Here is a 20,354-nt window from a genome sequence, read left to right as displayed (position 1 = left end):
TAATGATGATAATGATGATAATGATGATAATGATGATAATGATGATAATGATGATAATGATGATAATGATGATAATGATGATAATAATGATAATACTAATGATGATACTAATGATGATACTACTGTAGGGTAAAGTTTGATGGTCGTATGTTCTACCTGCAGTGTATCTCGTCAACGGACCACAAGTACTTATACAACTTTGTTCAAATGGAAGGAAACCTGTCACAGTGCTGTCAGTATAAGGCAAGTCAGCGGAACTTTTTTGTTTTTTTTCTTTGTCTTTCAGTTTTAAATGTAGCCAAGATTTTCATTAACTTTATTGAAAACATTGTCCTGAACTTTATTAGAGATTTGTCAGTTGGGACAACATCAAATTACAGAGACGACGCTGATTCCACATTTATCTAATTCTTACTGTAGTGTACATTAATTAAATCCTGTTATTAGGCTCACTTGAGTATTATCTCCGAGGATCCTAGCGTTGAACCGATCAAGCACAGTATCCCCATCACCTCCCTAGACCTTCACTGTGTTGATGATTTCAATAACATCGGGTTCATGATGGTCGTTACAAACATGTAAGTTTTTTTCCCTGTGCTTTTTAAAAACAAATTATTTTCTTTTTTTCGAGTTATATATTTTAATGATTTAGTTTAGATTTAGTTGGGATTAAAAACTTGCAACACTTAAAACCCCAAAAATTCGTTTATTTTCAATAAAAAAAAAATTTGTTTTCTTAATTTAGCTATGGGGGGGGGGGGTTTTTTCAAGAAAATGTTCAGGGCCCCTGATTTTTTATTAGTAAAAACCCTGTTCGTTTTCTGATAACGATTTTTACCTTTGATTTAGTTCTAGGTTTCTTTATCTAACAAAATTAAATATTAAAAGTTTTGTTTTCTCTTCTATAGATTAGGTTCAAGCAGTACAAAGTTTTTTTTTACATTATTTATTGCATATTTTTGCTTTGAACAAAACCAAGCAGTTACTATGAATATCAAACTAAGAAACTGTAAAAGAACTTGAACAATGTTTAATTTCTGTTTTACTATATTCATCAGTAATTTTGAATATTAATTATATTTAATTGTTCAGGGTTCTGCAGGATTATTTAACTATAGATCCTGAGACTGGCCGCTCATTCTTTAAGCTTCATCTTAAAATAACAAAACTTGACAAAGCTGTAAGTATTTTAATTAATTAACCAGTAGCAAGATTTCTATTTTCATTTTTCCTTGAGACTGAACTTCTGAATTTGAACTGTCTACTACCGATTCAAATCCTTTCTAAATCTTTCACTTTGAATCGGTGGTTCAAATATGAAACGGCAGGTGATAGTTCAGCGATGTAGCTCAAATTCAATAAATTCGGTCCCAGGGGGTTGAAAAACTGCTGGCTAATGTAGAGAATATATAAACCCCAGGGTGGCCAAAATGTACGGATTGGTTTTTTTAAACCCTAAAATTGTACGGATTGTACGGATTTGTTTTCAAATTGTACGGATTGTACGGATTTTTATCCTGGAAAATACACCGTTTTTTAATTTTCACTCATTTCAGCAAATTTTTCATGAAAATTAAAAAACAATTCTCGTCAAAATGAAGTTAGTTTAACTTATTTTCTGCATTCTAAATAATATTAGATTGATTAATGTTTCAATTGACAATCAAAATTCATTCATAATTTTCGAGATATGTCCAAGAAGTGTTTATTTGAGAATATGTTCCATAAGTACTGTACCCAGTACCATGTACCCAGTATCATGTACCCAGAATTATGTACCCAGTATCATGTACCCAGTATCCAGTATCCTGTATCCAGTATCCTGTATCCTGTATCCTGTATCATCTACCCTGTATCATGTATCCAGTATCATGCACCTAGTATCATGTACCCAGTATCCAGTATCCTGTATCCAGTAACCAGAATCATGTATCCTGTATTAAGTTCAATATCCTGTATCCTGTATCCTGTATCCAGTATTCATTCAATATCCTGTATCCTGTACCCTGTATCCAGTATCCTGTATCCTGTACCCTGTACACAGTATCCTGTGTCCAGTATCCAGTATCCTGTATCCAGAACCCTGTATCCAGTATACTGTATCCAATATCATGCATCCAATATCATGCATCAAGTATCCTGCATCCAGTATCCTGCATCCAGTATCCTGCATCCAGTATCCTGCATCCAGTATCCTGCATCCAGTATCCTATAAACTGCTGGCTAAAGTAGAGAATATATAAACTAACCTAACCTAACCTAACCTAAAGTAGAAAATATATAAACCCCTGATAACATGGTTGTATTCTAGGAAAGTGATAAACTGCTGGCTAAAGTAGAGAAGGCTGGAGATGCTTCAGAAAAGGAGAAGAATGCTCAAGAGAAACTGGAGAGAGAACGCAAGGAGAAAAGTGATAAGGTGAGTCAACTTTCTTAAACTTTAGGAGAACTGTAGTATATATTTTCATCGGTTTTAATAAAAAATATAAAATCAAACGGTAATTTTTAATCCTTTATGATAATTGCCCATAAATCATTCATTTCCCAATGGATTTATTTTTTTCCCTAATGCAGCAAATAAAATAAAAAATTTCGCATTACGCAAGCATACAAAACACTTGGGGAAAAATTAATTTTTAGGGAAGAGGAGAATTGTTTTCAAAGCATATATACACAATCCAGAATAATAATTTATGGATCTAAATGATAACATTTGCATACCACTAAAATTGCTTGCTTATATCTTGACCGCAAAGTATCTGGATGCCGGGTCCTTTAAGTTCAGAATACTTTAGAAGAAATATTTTTGTTTTAAAACATTTTTTTTGAGATGGATTTGGATTTATATCCTTATTTAAAATGTTTGATCAAAGAGCCGCATCCAGTAAAATAAGGAATTTACAATTAAATTAGATTTAAAATTCGGTGATGGTGATGGACCAAACCTCTCTAGAGTAAAAAAGTAGATGTTAGTTCTACATTTATTGAAAATATATTTCGGTCTGGGTTGACTCTCGTCAGTTCTAACGATATAAAAACCATCAAAATCGATAAAAAAAAATTTAAAAATGTAAAAAATCACAAGAAGATAAACAAACAAAAAGACTATTCAAAATAAAAATTTTGGCTGTCAAATGGACATAAGGGAAAAGAACTCAGATTATGAGAGGGAAACAAGATAATTTGCAAATATTCACTTTCTAAAAAAATGTTTTAAGACAATTATTACTTGAGATTGTTTCTTCACAAAGATTAAAAACAAACTGTGTAGATGTGGGTGTATAGAGTAAGAAAAGAACTTAAGTATTGGATAACGCCAGATTTTTCTTCAAAAAAAACCTGTAAATCCGTGAATAATGCGTACATTAGCCTAATTAAATTAACCTAATCTTGATTTTGTGCAGGATTCCGCTGATAAAGCTCAACTGCGCGCCGGAAATAATCGAATTATAACTGCCCACGTGTCGAGTACCATGGGACATGGGTACAGACTAGCAGAGATCACTCCATCTAGGAGAATACTGGTGAGCTTTTAAGGACAACCAATACAGTTTCACAATGATACCCTCTGTAAACCTTCATCTTAACATCGATACAGAAGCTATCGTCGTGATTTATTTGAACAGTAAATCTGACCATTTTTTTCTCTTTAATAGAGACACAACAATTTAAAATAATAATTTGTTGACAGTAAAATTGTTTATTTCATTCATTATTGATCAGCGGTTAAGGTTTTGAGGATCTACTGTTTTAAAACGTTACTTATACAGTCTCGTATTTTTAAGTCATGTTTTTGTCGAAAATATATTTGTATTCTAGATGCTTGAGTACAGTACTCGACATTTAACTGTTCCTCTGACAAGACAACATCCTCTGCTAACATCAGAACTACGCGCATACCAGACTGCTACATCCAAAGAAGATTATCTTATAAGGTTAGTAAATTAGAACTACGTGCATACCAGACTGCTACATCCAAAGAAGATTATCTTACAAGGTTAGTAAATTAGAACTACGTACATACCAGACAGTTATATCCAGAGAAGATTATGTTTCAAGGTTAGTAAATTAGAACTACGTGCATACCAGACTGCTATATCCAGAGAAGATTATCTTACAAGGTTAGTAAATTAGAACTACGTGCATAACAGACTGCTACATCCAGAGAAGATTATGTTTCAAGGTTAGTAAATTAGAACTACGTGCATACCAGACTGCTATATCCAGAGAAGATAATGTTACAAAGTAAGTAGATATAAACTACGCGCATACCAGACAGCTATATTCAAGGTAAGTAAATCTAAACTACGTGCATACCAGGCAGCTATATCCAGAGAAGATAATGTTACAAGGTAAGTGAATCTTTACTACACGCATACCAGACAGCTATATCCAGAGAAGATAATGTTACAAGGTAAGTAAATCTAAACTACGTGCATACCAGACAGCTACATCCAAAGAAGATTATCTAACAAGGTAAGTAAATCTAAACTACGTGCATACCAGACTGCTATATCCAGAGAAGATAATATTACAAGGTAAGTAAATCTAAACTACGTGCATACCAGAAAGAAAGAAGAGATTCCATAATAAAAAATTCTCATCTACTATTTTCTTTACAGAGGGTGGATATTTATTAAATACAAAAGTCTTAATTCATATTCAATTTTTTAGAGTTAAACGTGAGCTCAAAGATTATACAACCAGACAGGCGGCTATTAACCGGACCCAACTGCTGACGATCAACCAACCGCCTGGCCAAGACCTGGCCCCTGTTCAACCACCCGCCGCCGCTGCCGCGAGAAATTATCAAGATCCCTTGGAGGATAGTCTGCGTCGGCTGAGAGCCCGTCATTCTTCTCCAACCTCACATTACGGAATCTTCAACAGAGATTATAACTTCTAAAACATCTTCCTAAATATTGTAAAAAAAGAAAAAAATATTCTATATCGTGAAAACTGAAAATATGTTTAAAGTTAATTTTCTCATATCCAAAAAGTATGTAAATGTTTAATAGTAATTTCTTAATTCGAAAAAATATGCGAATATAGTCATTTTTCCAATTCGTAAAGATATGCTAATTGTAAATAGCTAATTTTCAATTCATAAAAATATGCCAATAGTAAATTTCCTCCTTTCGTAAAAATATGTGCGCGAAAAGTCAATGAACACGCTTACCAGGGTGAAGGTCCATTGACTCATATCAACTCACGGACATTCTGTCTGTGACCTTATCAAATTTTTTTTAATTCGTTAAGATGTGCAAATTGTGAATAGCTAATTTTGTTCAATTCGTAAAAATATTGTAATAGTCAATTTTATCAATTCGTAAAATATTCCATTTTCAATCTTTTAGCTCAGTTAGGGCTTTTTTTTGTGACGTAAAACTCATTTGAACTATGCAATTTTGAGCCAAAAATATATAGTTGTTTAATTAAAAATCGTAAAATTATCGTATTGTAAAATAAAGAATATAAGAATACATCTTATAAAAATTTCAGATCATAATGCATGGAGGTCTAGAGGTCACTTTGGGGCTGGACAAGGTAAGGTCTAAGAACAGTTGTACAGATTTTATATGAATTATTGATACCTTAGAGGGATTTTGGGAACAATTGCGAACACATTAAGGGAGATTACTAATTCAACTTGGTGGACACTCCATTAACAATGTTGCCTTTAAACCTTTGTCTGATCAATAATGTAATTGGACATTGTCAGTGTTTTATTCGGATTAATTAACTCAATTTTTTCTGTAAGCAGAAATCCGTAAGTCAAACCACATTGTTAATACTCAATTTTATAAAGAGAAAAATTAATTATAGCTTTTTCGTTCTAAATCAGACCAAGCTTTTAAAAGCAGTTGGGACCCTTGTCTAACAGAATTTAAATAACGTTTACAGTCCCTCAAATATTAAAGAACGTGACCTCTGTTTACAGTCCCTTAAAGATTAAAGAACGTGACCTCTGTTTACACTCCCTTAAAGATTAAATAATGACCTCTGTTTACAGTCCCTTTAGTTTAAAGAACATGACCTCCGTTTACAGTCCCATAAAGATTAAAGAACGTGACCTCTGTTTACAGTCCCTTAAAGATTAAAGAACGTGACCTCTGTTTACAGTCCCTTAAATAGTAAAGAACGTGACCTCTGTTTACAATCCCTTAAAGATTAAAGAACGTGACCATTGTTTACAGTCCCTTAAAGATTAAATAACGTGACCTCCGTTTACACTCCCTTGAAGATTAAAGAACGTGACCTCTGTTTACTGTCTGTTAAAGATTAAAGAACGTGACCTCTGTTTACAGTCCCTTAAAGATTAAATAACGTGACCTCTGTTTACACTCCCTTAAAGATTAAAGACCGTGACCTCCGTTTACAGTACCTTAAAGTTTAAAGAACGAGACCTCCGTTTACAGTCCCTTAAAGTTTGAAGAACGAGACCTCCGTTTACACTCCCTTAAAGATTAAAGAACGTGACCTCTGTTTACAGTCCCTTAAAGATTAAAGAACGAGACCTCCGTTTACAGTCCCTCAAATATTAAAGAACGTGACCTCTGTTTACAGTCCCTTAAAGATTAAATAACGTGACCTCTGTTTACAGTCCCTTTAGTTTAAAGAACATGACCTCCGTTTACAGTACCTTAAATATTAAAGAACGTGACCTCCGTTTACAGTCCTTTAACCCTATCTCTGCTGGGGTACTTGAAAACCAGGATATGCTGGGGGGGGGTCAATTTGACCCCCCCCCCCCGAANAAAGATTAAAGAACGTGACCTCTGTTTACAGTCCCTTAAAGATTAAAGAACGTGACCTCTGTTTACAGTCCCTTAAAGATTAAAGAACGTGACCTCTGTTTACACTCCCTTAAAGATTAAAGAACCTGACCTCCGTGACCAGAATTATAGTTTTTCTCTCTTATTATGAAAGGCCTAGAGACTTGGTAATACAATGAATATATTTCAGACGTTCATTATTTGTTAATAAACATAGATCCAAAATTTTGAATTAAAATGAACAATGAAGACGCCAATAATCCCAGCAGTTTCTAGTTCAAGTGTATTCCTGGTTATTATGCTAAATATTTTCTATTAATATTCATATTTCAGCGTGAACGAACAGTTAGCGCTAGAAATGACAATAACCCCAGTACGCCACGGAATGGAGGCTCAAGAAATGACAATAACCATAGTACCCCTCGGAATGGAGACCTGGAGGATAAAACGGAGGAGCACAGTGAGGAAAAGATGAGAACCTTGTGGGTCGGAGGCATTTCAGAGAAGGTGAATATCTAAGTTTTTGTGTGATGTTAAGACTTTCTAACTCTTCTATTAATATCAAAACATGAAATTTAATAGTATAAAAATTTATATAAATTTTCTATATACATAGTTGTATCAAATAATTGTAATTGATTACTCGTCTCAATCTATATTTTCTAATCCTGACATCTTTACAACCTAATGTTAAAACAGTTTTGAAGTTTCGAACAATGATTTCTACTAGATGTAATGGACAAAGTTTTAAATAATATTTTATATTAGGTGTAAACCATCAGGTGACAAAGATATAGGAATTAGAAAACTTTCGTAATCAATTTTTTGTGTTTTAAAGTTTAACTCAATCGCAAATTTCAATTCAATTTCTGAGTCAAGGAAAGTAAAGGTCAAAAGGAAAGTGAGAAATAGAAGGGAAAAAGTCGGAACTGTGCTGATTTTGGATAAAGAACACATCGGTACGCAATACTTTGACATTTTCAGGTCAAAAACAAGGACAAATGTTAAAAGGACATAATTTTGTCAAAATAAAATTTCGTTCCATAAAAATTAAGATTGAAAATAATTGGAATATTGTGTGTATACAGAAGTCTCATTTACAAAATACCCAAGTTGTTTTGTGTTGAGGGGCGTATACAGGAGTTTGTCAGGAGTTTATTTCCAAATATCAAACGTTGAAATCTCTTAAAGGGACTGTTTACATAATTTCTAGAAACCCTTTATTTTAGTAGAGATATGTACGATTTACCGATTTACAAGGTACCCTCTTAATAATGATAAAATTAGATAAATTCCTTTTATTCGATTTGAAAATTAGTCAATTCTTACAATTTCCTTCATTGTCACTTTTTATATTAATATAAATATTGATAATTAATTAATATAGAAACCGTAAAAGAAAATAGCCAATGTCTTGATGGAAGGATACTTCAAATCACGTACTGGCTTATTAGCGGCCTTTTTTTCGTATTTTCAACCCTCTTCCCCCCCCCCCCCTATCTTCTCCCCCTAAACCAGCACCTGCGGTTTAACATGGTCTCACAGAGAATGTTTAAAAATTTCAAGAACAAATAACATTATTTTTAAAAAAATTATTTAAAGCATATTCAATGTTAAAATTTTAAAATTTTTGATACATCATTTACTAAATCATAAGCAAATTGATGTTTTTCATAATTTTTGAACATTTCTTCGACCACATTAAAGGGGCTGTCCACAAAATTTTACATGAACTGAAAAAGGTATAGAAGATTGCGGCTCACAAGGGTATGAATTAAAACTTGTTCAGCAATAATGTGTATTAATTAATTAATAAAAAATCGATAGTGGAAATTTTAAATTTAGTATTATATATTCAACGTTTACTGTAGAAAGAGTAGACAGCAATTATAAACTCCGTATACCAACTGTTATCTTCATAAGATAAAAAAAAACTAAGGCTACGTAAATGTTATATTATTAAATTTTTATTTTATCATTATAATTACTCCGCCGTTTTCTCGCGCTTGGTATTATTACATTTTTGAAGTTGAAATGTACGGTGTTGCCCGTGGAATTTCTAAAATTTCAACAAAATATTGAGCCTTTGTTATCCCCGGGAAGCATAAGAGTTCCTAAGAAATATTTAAGCCGGTTTTGTTCAATCGTTTTTCGAATATTGAAAAAAAAATTAATATCATTATAGAGATTAAGAGCGACGTTTAGCGGGGAATTTTAAAACTTAAGTACACAAAACCGGTTTTTGTTTAGGCTGAGGAGGATGTACTCTATGAACTATTCCTGAATGCTGGACCAATAGAACGGATATCTTGTCCTGTTGATAAAGAAACTAGGAAGAAGAAATCGTTTGCATTTATAGGTTAATAAGGTTTTAAAGAGTTACAAAGATTCACGGTAAAACGTTAAAAATGTCTTAAAGGATTCACAACGCCGTAACTTTTACATCTTTTTTAAGCAGCAATGAAAAGGACAGTCTCGACTGAAAGGGAGTGTTCGCGAAAAATGAAAGGGGGGTATAAGCTTACGGTGAAAAACAAGCGCTTTTATCGCTTTTTTGACACATTCGTATTTAGGTATTATTTCTTAATATTTTTAAAATAATATTTCGCAGGCGCGGGATTTTTGAACATTCCTGGAAAATATGAAAATGTCGTCTTCATTATCAAAAATCTTTGGAACAGGAATAAATGTTTTCAAAAGTAACTTTCAGATCATAAAAAATTTAAAATATTATGAAATATCAACTATATACGAATGCGTCGAAAAGTTATCGATGAATGTTGGTTGGTTGTAATATCTGAATGATTTGTTTGGAATAAAATTGATTTTTCACGATCCGAGTTGAATGTGGCAACTTTCTGAATTTATATGGACGCTACGTTCTTCGGTATGAGTCGTTCTTAACAATTTTCTCGTGATAGACGTAACAGATAGATCTGTAAGACTAGTAGCGATCAAAAGCGCTTATTTTTCGCCGTAAGCCTATACCCCCTTTCATTTTTCGCCAACACTCCCTTTAAATTTATTTAATTCTGTCGGTTTATTTCGTTGTTTCTGCAGCATAAATCACAACACATGGTTACCATTGTAAATTGGACCTACCACTATAAATATGTGCAAGATAAATTTGAAATTACGACTGTAAATCCCGTAAAAGAAAAAAAAGAATCAGTTGTCAGCTGAAACTCAAAATACTTGCAAATAGTAAACTTCTAAATTTCAACTTGCTATCATGGCATTTTAAAGTTTTCATAATAATGAACTTATTGTGTTTAGTGTTTCATCATGAAGAGAGTATAAAATATTCCTATGACCTTCTGAACGGTATTGAGCTTTATGGACAACGACTGCGTCTACAGCATAAAGAAACAGGACTAGGTACAGTACAAAGTGTTGTACATAGTGTACACTGTACAGGGTACAAATATAGATCAATTTAATCAATTAATTCTTTCAAACTGTAGTCGTCTTTTTATAATGACAGTCGTCTTCTTTTATGTTCAAAGTCGTCTTCTTTTATGTATAAAGTCGTCTTTTTATTTTTTAAGTTGTCGTCTTTTTATGATTAAGTCGTCCTTTTTTCGTTCGCCTTTAGATTTTCTTCTTCATTAGTTTCAAGTGTTCTTTAATTTGGGTGTGTTTTGGGTCGTCTTTACAGTCTCGTCCTTTGTGAGTAATACTGTAATTACTTGTAGGGTTTTTGTTTTGACGTTTTTACAAAAAATAATAATATTGAATTTTTAGGGATTGATATTGGACGAGTTAATCCGAGTCTATTCATGGGTCGGGGCGGAGGCAATCAAGGGTGGGGCGGAGGAGGCGGAAGAAATCATTCTAGATCCTACTCCGCCTCTGCCCTGCCTGGATCAGCGCCGGATCATCATCAGCAATCTAACCAACATTTTGTCCCTCAACTTCATTATCAGTCGTTTGGGGCTCCGCCGCTTCCATTCGGATTTCCGCCACAGCCACCGCCACCCCCGATGGATCACGGCGGTTATTCGGTTCAAAACGGCGGTTACAATCAGTATCAGGATCGATCCTATGGACGTGATCATAACCCACTAGATCGAATGGACTTGCGTCGAGACTTGGACGATCGAAGGTCAAGAGATCATGTTCGGAGTGGTTCTGATCGCTTTCAAGATCGCCGTGGTCGTGATGATCGTCGTGGTGGAGATGATCGACGACACCATGATCGAGATCATCGCGATTATAGGGATAGAAGTCAAGGCGGGGATTCAAAATCGTATCGAAGATAATTTACAGAAATTCTAACGAAACCTTTTTAGATCTCGAAATCTGTAAATAACTTGAAAAATTGACATATTAATAATATCCTTGTCAACCCTTAAAATGATTCTAAATTAGGATAGAAATATCAAGTCAATTATTTTTCCATATAAAATGTAGCCTAGCGTTTAGCCCATAACCAATTTCAGTGTTGAAGTTGTGAAATTTAAACGATTTAAGTAGTATTTTGTAAGAAGATATTAAAATTTCATTTTTTATCCCTGTTATTGAAATGCAACCCTGAAACTAGGAATGCAATATTCTCCAGTCCAAAGTTTATAAAAGATCCCTTTTTTTGTAATTTTTGAATAGTTATTTTTGAGTTTTGGTAATTTGAAATTATTGACAACTGGTAATTGTCCATGGAATTATTGAAAGTTGAATTTTAGAAAAATAGATTTTTGAGAGAAAAATCTTATGTTTGATTAAATATAAAAGGACCTCACTAGTCTCCTGGAGTTTGTAATAACTCTTGTAATAATAGAGATAAATGGTGCTAACTTTGCACCTATATTCTTTTAATCCATAAGGGGCATAAAAAAATTTCAAATTTTTTTTTCTTGATCAGGGGCGTAGAAAGGGGGGTATTTGGCCCAAAACAGGTATTTATATATATCCTGTTTTGGGCCAAATACCCCCCTTTCTACGCCCCTGATCAAGAAAAAAAAAATTTGAAATTTTTTTATGCCCCTTATGGATTAAAAGAATATAGGTGCAAAGTTAGCACCATTTATCTCTATTATTACAAGAGTTATTACAAACTCCAGGAGACTAGTGAGGTCCTTTCCGATTATTGTTCGTCTCTGTCACCCCTAGGGTACCCATAAGTGTCCACTAAATATTTCAGTCCACTCGGTCCAGCCTTTTTGCCGGTTATAAGGAACATATATACGAATGTCTTGTTTTAGTATATCGATTAATATTCTTTTATTTAGTATTTAGGATTAAATCTACATAAACAAGGGAAACCAATGTTTATTTTGTCTCAAGAAACGAGAGACATGCCTAATTGAGAGTGGTACCCTTGAAACCTTGATCTGCTCGGTAATAGATATCGATAACGTTGGTGTTCTACAGGGTGTCCCACGAAACTTGTTAAGTTTTGCATTCTGTAAATTTTTCCATTGGTTTTGAATTGCAATAATTCCGCAAGTCATTTCAAAAGAGAATCCACAAATGAAAATTATCAGTTTTTAAAAACAAAAACACAACTTGGAACTTATTCATACTTTCAGATAAAGCTTTCAATTGTATCGTTGTGATTCGAGAACATACCCCTTCATCAGTTGAGGGGTCCCTTGAACATACCCCTTCATCAGTTGAGGGGTCCCTTGAACATACCCCTTCATCAGTTGAGGGGTCCCTTGAAATTACGTGTTAATTTCCTATAAATTCTTGGAACAGTTCATCGTTAGATTTTTTTAAACCTAATTATTCTGATATATACAGGGTGTCCCAATAAACACGGGAATTCAGTGACGAATTCAATATCGTCTTCTCAAATAATTCTTTTTTAGTATAGTAATACCTACTGAGAAAGCTGTAATCCGTAAGATTTCCGACTGCTATGTTTACAGTTTGTTTGTTAATGTTTTGACTGTATACGGTTGTACTTAGTAAAACAAGAAAATTGCAGTATACAAACAAAGTAAACTTGTCCGTCTTCACTGTTCATCTTGTGGAGACAAATTATAGACACATCTTTGCAGTCTTTTACCCTTTTCATAAAATAAACTCTAGCAGACATAATAATATTATAGCTTTTGAAATTAGGTATTACACTGCTAATTCATAACAAAGACGATATCGAATTCGTCACTGAATTCCCATGTTTTTTGGGACACCCTGTATGTACAGGGTTACTCAGATACTCACAAACGATGCGACTTCAGAGACGATTGTACGGAAAATGTTAAGTCCGTTTTCTTGCATTCAAGGTTCCTTGTCGGCCTAAACTGGCTTATTTCTGTGCATAGTCATTTAGTTAATCAAATCAAAATAAGCATTTAAAAGCAGATACAAGAATTCAGGCTTCGCATCGTCATATTTTTAGTGTATTGGGGGTAGTCTTTTAACAATCTCATACTTTGTGAGTAGCATTAACATAGGCGGTTTCAAGGGGGGGGTGGCAGTCCATTACCCCCCCCTGAGTGAAATTAGGGGGGGGTGTACCCCCCCCTGGATTTTTACAAATCATTTCTCATTTAAAGTATAGTTTTTATTTATTCTGTATAAATAATAAAGTTTACTTGAAAGTGACAATGAAAATAAACTTTATGAAATGATATCAATTATCATGTTCCTACATATTATNTAACAGCTTCAGGAAAGGATCCGTACGGAAAAATAAATTAGAAAAATATGAAATTTGTCAGAAATTATTTTAACTTAAAATTTTTGCAGCCTGGTGTTTATGTACAACATATTGGAATTTCTGATAATAGTTATGGGCATTGCGGTTATTCTTGCGATCTTAAGTCGTAGAGGTTTGTTCACGATTTGATGGTTCAATTTAAGCTTGCATTTCAGATATTAAATGTCGTCTTCTGCTTTGAACAAATCCGGAGGAATGATGGTGTACTTTTGGACCTACGCCCATCCCCTCTACTGCCCATCCGACCTACAAGCACGTGGTTTTAACAGCTCTGGTTGGTCCGATGCACTGTAGGTCGGATGGCCACGTTAAAAACAGCTTGGTGCATCCGACCTACTTTAAACTGTCGCTTGGACACATTAGTAGGTCTGATCGGGCATTTTTCGTAGGTCGGTTGGGCATTTTTCGTTTCGTAGGTCGGATGGGCATTTTTCGTAGGTCGGATGGGCACTTTTCGTATGGTCGGATGGGCATTTTTCAAAGGTCGGATGGGCGCTTTTCGTAGGTCAGATGGGCATTTTTCGTAGGTCGGATGGGCATTTTTCGTAGGTCGGATGGGCACTTTTCGTAGGTCGGATGGGCATTTTTCGTAGGTCGGATGGGCATTTTTTGTATGGTCGGATGGGCGCTTTTCGTAGGTCAGATGGGCATTTTTCGTAGGTCGGATGGGCATTTTTCGTAGGTCAGCCCAGACATGTGGCCGCAGCGCTCGGCCCAGAAATAAGCTTAACCTAACCTAACCCTAAATATACACTAATTTTATTAAAAATTGTTGAATTAAAGGTCTTTCATGGCCGCAGCGCTCGGCCCCCTAGCCCGTCCTAGCCGCAGCGCTCGGCCCAGAAATGAGGTACCTCACCTAACCTTAAATATACACTAATTTTATTAAAAATTGTTAAAATTAAAGGTCTTTCATGGCCGCAGCACTCGGCCCCCCTACAAAAAGTGCCCATCCAATACGAAATATATGCCCATCCAACCTACGAAATATGCCCATCCGACCTACAAAAAGTGCCCATCCGACCTACAGAAAGTGCCCATCCGACCTACTAAAAGTGCCCATCCGACCTACGAAAATGCCCATCCGACCTACAAAAAGTGCCCATCTGACCTACAAAATTGAGTGGCCATGCTGCTGAAAGGTCGGATGGGCAAGAAGATATGCCCATCCGACCTACAGCTGTCGTAGGTCAGATGTTGGAGTAGGTCAGATGGGCAGTATAGCGGATGGGCAATAGGACGGATGGGCAGTAGAGCGGATCAACATTACCTGGAGGAATTCGTAATAATTGAGGGAAAGGCTAGCCACAACAATTTCTCCTACGAGCTACATTGAATGTCTCGTCCTTCCATTAATATTTGTTTGTGTCCAATCCTTGCAGTAAGAACCAGAAAACTGTAAGACGATATTAAAGCAGTATTTAAGTGTATTTGATGTAGATATAGCGTAAAAAGATTTTACCGGTATCTTAAAAATCCATTTTAAAGTGAAATGGTTTGGTTACATTACTAAATGTTATGTTTCATGAATCATGATGCTCATCATGGACTATTTAAAAGTAAAAATATAAATTTGATTTAAATTTTTATTTCGTTTAAATTGCAAAAAATATTTTGATAATATCCTAAATTTTTTGGAGAAAATCCTGGAACCAATCCAAACTTTATAGCACACGTACGCTGTAAAGTCATGAACAGATAATTTATCTTTATTTCACGATGATTACTATATAGCACGTTCATTATGAAGTTGACGATGAAGTGAGTAAGAATTATAAAGAACACAATAGTTTCATAAACACTTTTGTTTATTTTGAAATCTTTCGTAAAACCCGGGATTTCCAAATTGTGATTTTTATGAATTTATTTCCCCTTCAAAATGATTAGAAAAATATCGCATTTTCTCCAATTGATTTAAATATTGGCAACATTTTCTTAATTTCAAATTCCATTTTTTTAAATACATATTTACAAAGATAATATTTTAAATTATGCCGTAGTTGCATGAAATTATTATTTTTTAGATGTTAAGTTATTGCTTCACCTTGTATCCAATACGGATCAAAATTCATCATAAAAGTTTGATCTAAGCTGATAAAAATTGTTCCCGACATTTTAAAAAGAATTTTAGCAAAATTCTTAGATTCTATCAAAGTTCCATTTGATCATATCAAATCGATATTTCTTAACCATCAGAATTAGAAATTAAAATATCCATGTGTATCATATAATATTCAACTAACATGTCTTTGTATTTAGGTTATATTTTATATTAATTTATTTATATTTCATATTTTTAGAAAATATTTTTAACGGATTTCGAAAAATGTGAGTGATCTGCGGCATTCTTAGATAGTTGCGCAAGCGACAAGAGAAATAATTAAATTCAAAACAAATTAGTTAAAAAATATTATAAAATATAAACTATAGACAAATGTGGCGAAAGATAATCGATGATTATAGTTTGTAATATCTGAATGATTTGTTTGAAATTAAATTGATTTTTTTACGGTCTAAGTCGTATGTTGCAATTTTCTCAATTTGTATGGGCGCTAAGTTATTCGATGTGAGACGTCTTTAACAATTTTCTCCTCATAGACGCAACAGATAGAAGTAAGATTAGTAGCGATCAAAAGCGCTTTTTTATCGCATTAAGCCTATACCCCCCTTTCATTTTTCGCGAACACTCCCTTTAAGTTGTTTGTACCAAAGCCAATAATAAAAATATTATAGTGAAATAAACTATTCTATAAACGAAATAAACTGCAAACAGCCTTTATTATATCTGATACAGTGTATGGAAGTCGACATTCAAAACTATTATCAACTGTCATGTTTCGTGGGACACCCTGTAGCTGTTTCGATCTCAATGTAAAGAATTTGCTTTTACTTAAACCTCACTCCATCTCCTTTAGCTCCGGTAATAGTAGAATTGAGAGATCAGCCGCTTAATCGGATCCCGAATCTATTCATTTAATTTTTGACATTTTTTCGATATTTGTTACCCCCCAGGTACCCATGGGTTTCCTCAAGAAAATTCAGCATTTACACACACACACACATATTTACATATATATATATATATATGTATATAACAAAGAGCTTTCTTATAAAGAAATGCGTTGCTTGTCTGTTAATTTGTTGGTTTTTGTTTGAAAAAAAAACCTTCAAAAGGGCTGAACCGATCTGGTGAAAAATTTATATAAAATGTTATAAACGTTTCGAATTTAAAAACAGATTTTACATTGTAACAAAATTCGATTATTTTGTTTTCGAAATCCACCAAAAATTGGCGAAATCGTTAATAAAAGTTTTTTTTTTAAATGTATGAATAAATTGGTTGTATGTATATAGTGTTGTTAATCGTCTTTGAAAACGAGATCGTTCTTCGTTTTGTTTTTTGATCGTTTAGTTTTCAGAAAAAAGAAAGCGACCCACTCTTTTTGAACTTTTAGAAAACGAACAACGATCGTTTTTGAAAACGATCATTTTTATAAAAACGATACGCGACCGTTTATTATACGATCGTTTTTGAAAAAAAAATCATTCAAATAGATTTCTCATTTTTTTATTTTGTAACATGAACACATTTCCAGTAACATTAAAGGGAGTGTTCGCGAAAAATGAAAGGAGGTATAGGCTTAGTGCGATAAAAAAGCGCTTTTGATCGCTACTAATTTTATTTCTATCTGTTGCGTCTGTAAGGAGAAAATTGTTAAAGACGTCTCATACCGAATAACTTAGCGGCCATACAAATTTAGAAAATTGCAACTACGACTTAGACCGTAAAAAAATCAATTTAATTTCAAACAAATCATTCAGATATTACACCCTATAGTCATCGATTATCTTTCGCCACATTTGTATACAGTTTATATTTTATAATATTTTTTGATTAATTTGTTTATTTCTCTTGTCGCTTGCGTAACATACCTAAGAATGCCGCACACCACTCACAATTTTCGAAATCCGTTGAAAACGTTTTATAAAAAAAAATAAAGTATTATAAAATATAAACCATCTATGACTTTAACACTGAATAAAATTAATTAATACAGTGCTATTGGTAGAATTAAACATATATCGTTAGTTACAGTGTTATGTTATTCATGTGAGAGAATATAAAAGGACTGTAAAGGAAACATTAAAGGGGGTATAGGCTGAAAGCTAATCACTTTAGCTCTCGATCGCGACCCATGAAAGTTATATCTGATGTTCCTATCTAGTATCTCGAGAAACTGATTTACAACTTTGTCAAATTTATACGAAAATTAATATAGATACAATTTTATATAAAAGTAGGTGGTTTAAAAAGATCAAATTCAGCAAATATGCAACCAATCTGAAAACGATGATATCCCAGAGAAAGTAATTGTAACTTAGGTTTACTCCAATTCTAATTTTATATTTGTTATTTCTATTTTTTATTGATTTAATTCATAATATTATTTATACGTTCGTATTATTGCTTGACCATTGCTCTGCCATTGGTAATAGTTCTGGTCACGTAATTTAAGTTTAAGATTGTCTAAATTTTACATATATGAACTTTCGTATAATTTTAACACAGTTTTCTATCAATTTCTCGAGACAGGAACATCAGATAAAACTTTCATGGGTCGTGATCAAGAGCTAAAGTGATTAGCTTTTAGCCTATACCCCCTTTCATTTTTCTTTACAGTCCCTTTAAAATATCTTTTTTATGTTTAAATTGACTTTAAGCGTAATTTCAAGCAAAGATGGCAAATCCCGATTTACAATGGTACCTAAGCTTTGTCTGATCAAGTATGAATTAGAACTTCATGTCTTTTTTTAAAACTGTTTATATCCATTTTTAATATCTTTGTAAACGTGAATTGCGAATTTCTTGTTTAAAAGGAAGACTGAAGAAATTATCATAATCAAAACTTTTCGAGTCAGAAAAAAAACCTTTCACATTTTTGATCAGGTCAAGGTTGTAAATTGAGCATTATCTGTAGATTCACTTGAATTTACGCTGTCCCTTTTAAGAACTTTGGTAGGCGATTACACCAATATAATGAAGACGACTTTTGATTTATATCAAGCTTTTTTACAGCATGGGTACGCTAAAAATATGGAAACAGAGAGAAGCTGTCAACTAAAAAGCTTCTCTTTAATAACTTGTAAACTTGTAATTCTATAAAAGCTAGTTAACAACCCAGATAATAATATAGTCTTTATTATATTAATATAATCGCCTACCACCGTTGGCTAGCTCTAAGCTTTCTTTAGGACTGAACAAAATTAAATTAATTTATTTTCGATTTAAAAAAAGTTATTTAAAAAAGGGTTTTATAGCTGTAAACAATAGAGTGATTTGACCCAGACCTTACACTGAGTGTCAGGTTTGGGCCTAATATGCAAATTTATCTTTTTCAATTGTTTGAATTAGTCAATTTAAATCGAGAAATAAAAAAACTTTCTGCATACTTTAATTTAGAAAAGTTACATTTTAAGCATTAAATTTCTCCAAAATAAATTAAAATTTTTGATAATTATTGATTTAATTTTAAAACATGTCATATTTTTTAAGCAAATGCAAAGTTTCGCGCAAAACACGCTTTGGAGCATGTCGCACTTTGGCGACATTTCATAGATTTGAATCACTGATATTTTCAAGCATATTTATGTAATTTGGTAACAAAATAAGTTTTTCGCACAGAGTAGAATTTAAATAATAAAACAATATAAATTTGAATAATACATTCTGTTCTGATATTTCAAAATATTACGAAATAAATATTTGAATAATTATAATATTTATATTATATTGTTCTTATAATGTGGAAGCAAATTTTAGAATAATTAAGAAGATAGAAATATTTTCAGTGATACATGCTATTCTATAAACTATGAAAATGCGGTTTGTTCTGAATTGTGAAATATTTCCTAACAATGGATAGTTTTAAATGTTCCAAAAGCCGCGTCCAAGACTTGAATTCGTGACGTGTGCGAAAATGGAACTGAATTGTTTCGAAAATGGATGGGTTTGAATTAAGAATGAACGATAACTCACAGATTAAATTTTAGAAAATGGTTCTCGAAAAAGCTTGAGACTAAAAAATATCTAAAAGGTAAGAACCTTTGAGAAACAGAGAAAATTTAAGTCAAAAAACTTTTTACTTTTTATCGCGCTGAAGTAATTTACATTAAAGCAAAATTATTAGTTTTATAAAAGTATGTTGTTTGTTTAAATGTTCGGGTAGAGCTTACAAAGTTGATGTTTTAATGACGGCGGGGTGAAACCTCATTAACAATTAATATATCGATCCAAAGGTTGAAATTTGCATATTTACAATATTTGCATTAAATGAAACGAGAAAGAAAAATAAATTTGAAAATATAAAGAGACGGAAATATAAATGTAAAGAGACAGAAATATAAATATAAAGAGACGGAAATATAAATGTAAAGAGACGGAAGTATAAATGTAAAGAGACGGAAGTATAAATATAAAGAGACGGAAGTGTAAATATAAAAGAGACTAAAGTATAAATATAAAAAAACGGAAGTATAAATGTAAAGAGACGGAAGTATACATATAAAGAGACGGAAGTATAAATATAAAGAGACTGAAGTATAAATGTAAATGATAAATTTGATAAATTTGATAAATTTTTAGCTTTTTGGAAAGCCTATGTATGACATAAGGAAACGGATTGCACAAGTTTTGCAAAGACAATTTCGCAAATAATTTGCATACCACCCGTCAAAAGAAATTTGTACATTTTGTACATCAGAATATCTAATATTTTGCAACAATTTTTAAATATTTGAAATGGCATGGTCAAGGACTCTTGAAAATTGTGCATTTCATCATTTGTGGACATCTGTCTGGAAACTTCTTTACTATATAACTGGTATTTTACAACCGGAACTTGAAGCTACTA

General features: G+C 33.0%; 2 protein-coding genes across 2 annotated transcripts; both read left to right on the top strand.

Annotated features, from left to right (window-relative positions):
• The first annotated feature begins 98 nt into the window (after positions 1-98).
• On the top strand, positions 99-5,039 carry LOC111715852 (uncharacterized). Its single transcript, XM_023491243.1, has 7 exons — positions 99-243; positions 448-578; positions 1,093-1,180; positions 2,312-2,419; positions 3,405-3,524; positions 3,820-3,935; positions 4,675-5,039. The coding sequence occupies exons 1-7, from the start codon at positions 148-150 to the stop codon at positions 4,904-4,906; spliced, it is 891 nt and encodes a 296-aa protein (XP_023347011.1). The 5' UTR covers positions 99-147; the 3' UTR covers positions 4,907-5,039.
• Positions 5,040-5,139: 100 nt separating this feature from the next.
• Positions 5,140-11,250, top strand: LOC111715851 (RNA-binding protein 7). The gene is made up of 5 exons (XM_023491242.1): positions 5,140-5,547; positions 7,110-7,283; positions 9,027-9,135; positions 10,053-10,154; positions 10,521-11,250. The coding sequence occupies exons 1-5, from the start codon at positions 5,509-5,511 to the stop codon at positions 11,036-11,038; spliced, it is 942 nt and encodes a 313-aa protein (XP_023347010.1). The 5' UTR covers positions 5,140-5,508; the 3' UTR covers positions 11,039-11,250.
• The last annotated feature ends 9,104 nt before the right edge of the window (positions 11,251-20,354 follow it).

This window comes from Eurytemora carolleeae, unplaced genomic scaffold, assembly GCF_000591075.1.
Source record: "Eurytemora carolleeae unplaced genomic scaffold, Eaff_2.0 scaffold1859, whole genome shotgun sequence".
In the NCBI taxonomy this organism is placed as follows: domain Eukaryota; kingdom Metazoa; phylum Arthropoda; class Copepoda; order Calanoida; family Temoridae; genus Eurytemora; species Eurytemora carolleeae.
The sequence above is the reverse complement of the archived record's forward strand: the minus strand, read 5'-3'. Positions and strand labels throughout refer to the sequence as shown.

What these genes read in the sequence shown, in the direction of transcription:
- LOC111715851 (XM_023491242.1), top strand. Translation starts at nt 5,509, where the DNA reads ATGCATGGAGGTCTAGAGGTCACTTTGGGGCTGGACAAG. An exon ending in TCGGAGGCATTTCAGAGAAG is followed by an intron (nt 7,284 to 9,026) that starts GTGAATATCTAA and finishes GTTTTTGTTTAG; the next exon opens with GCTGAGGAGGATGTACTCTA. An exon ending in GAAATCGTTTGCATTTATAG is followed by an intron (nt 9,136 to 10,052) that starts GTTAATAAGGTT and finishes TATTGTGTTTAG; the next exon opens with TGTTTCATCATGAAGAGAGT.
- LOC111715852 (XM_023491243.1), top strand. Translation starts at nt 148, where the DNA reads ATGTTCTACCTGCAGTGTATCTCGTCAACGGACCACAAGTACTTATAC. An exon ending in TAACAAAACTTGACAAAGCT is followed by an intron (nt 1,181 to 2,311) that starts GTAAGTATTTTA and finishes GTTGTATTCTAG; the next exon opens with GAAAGTGATAAACTGCTGGC. An exon ending in CTCCATCTAGGAGAATACTG is followed by an intron (nt 3,525 to 3,819) that starts GTGAGCTTTTAA and finishes TTTGTATTCTAG; the next exon opens with ATGCTTGAGTACAGTACTCG.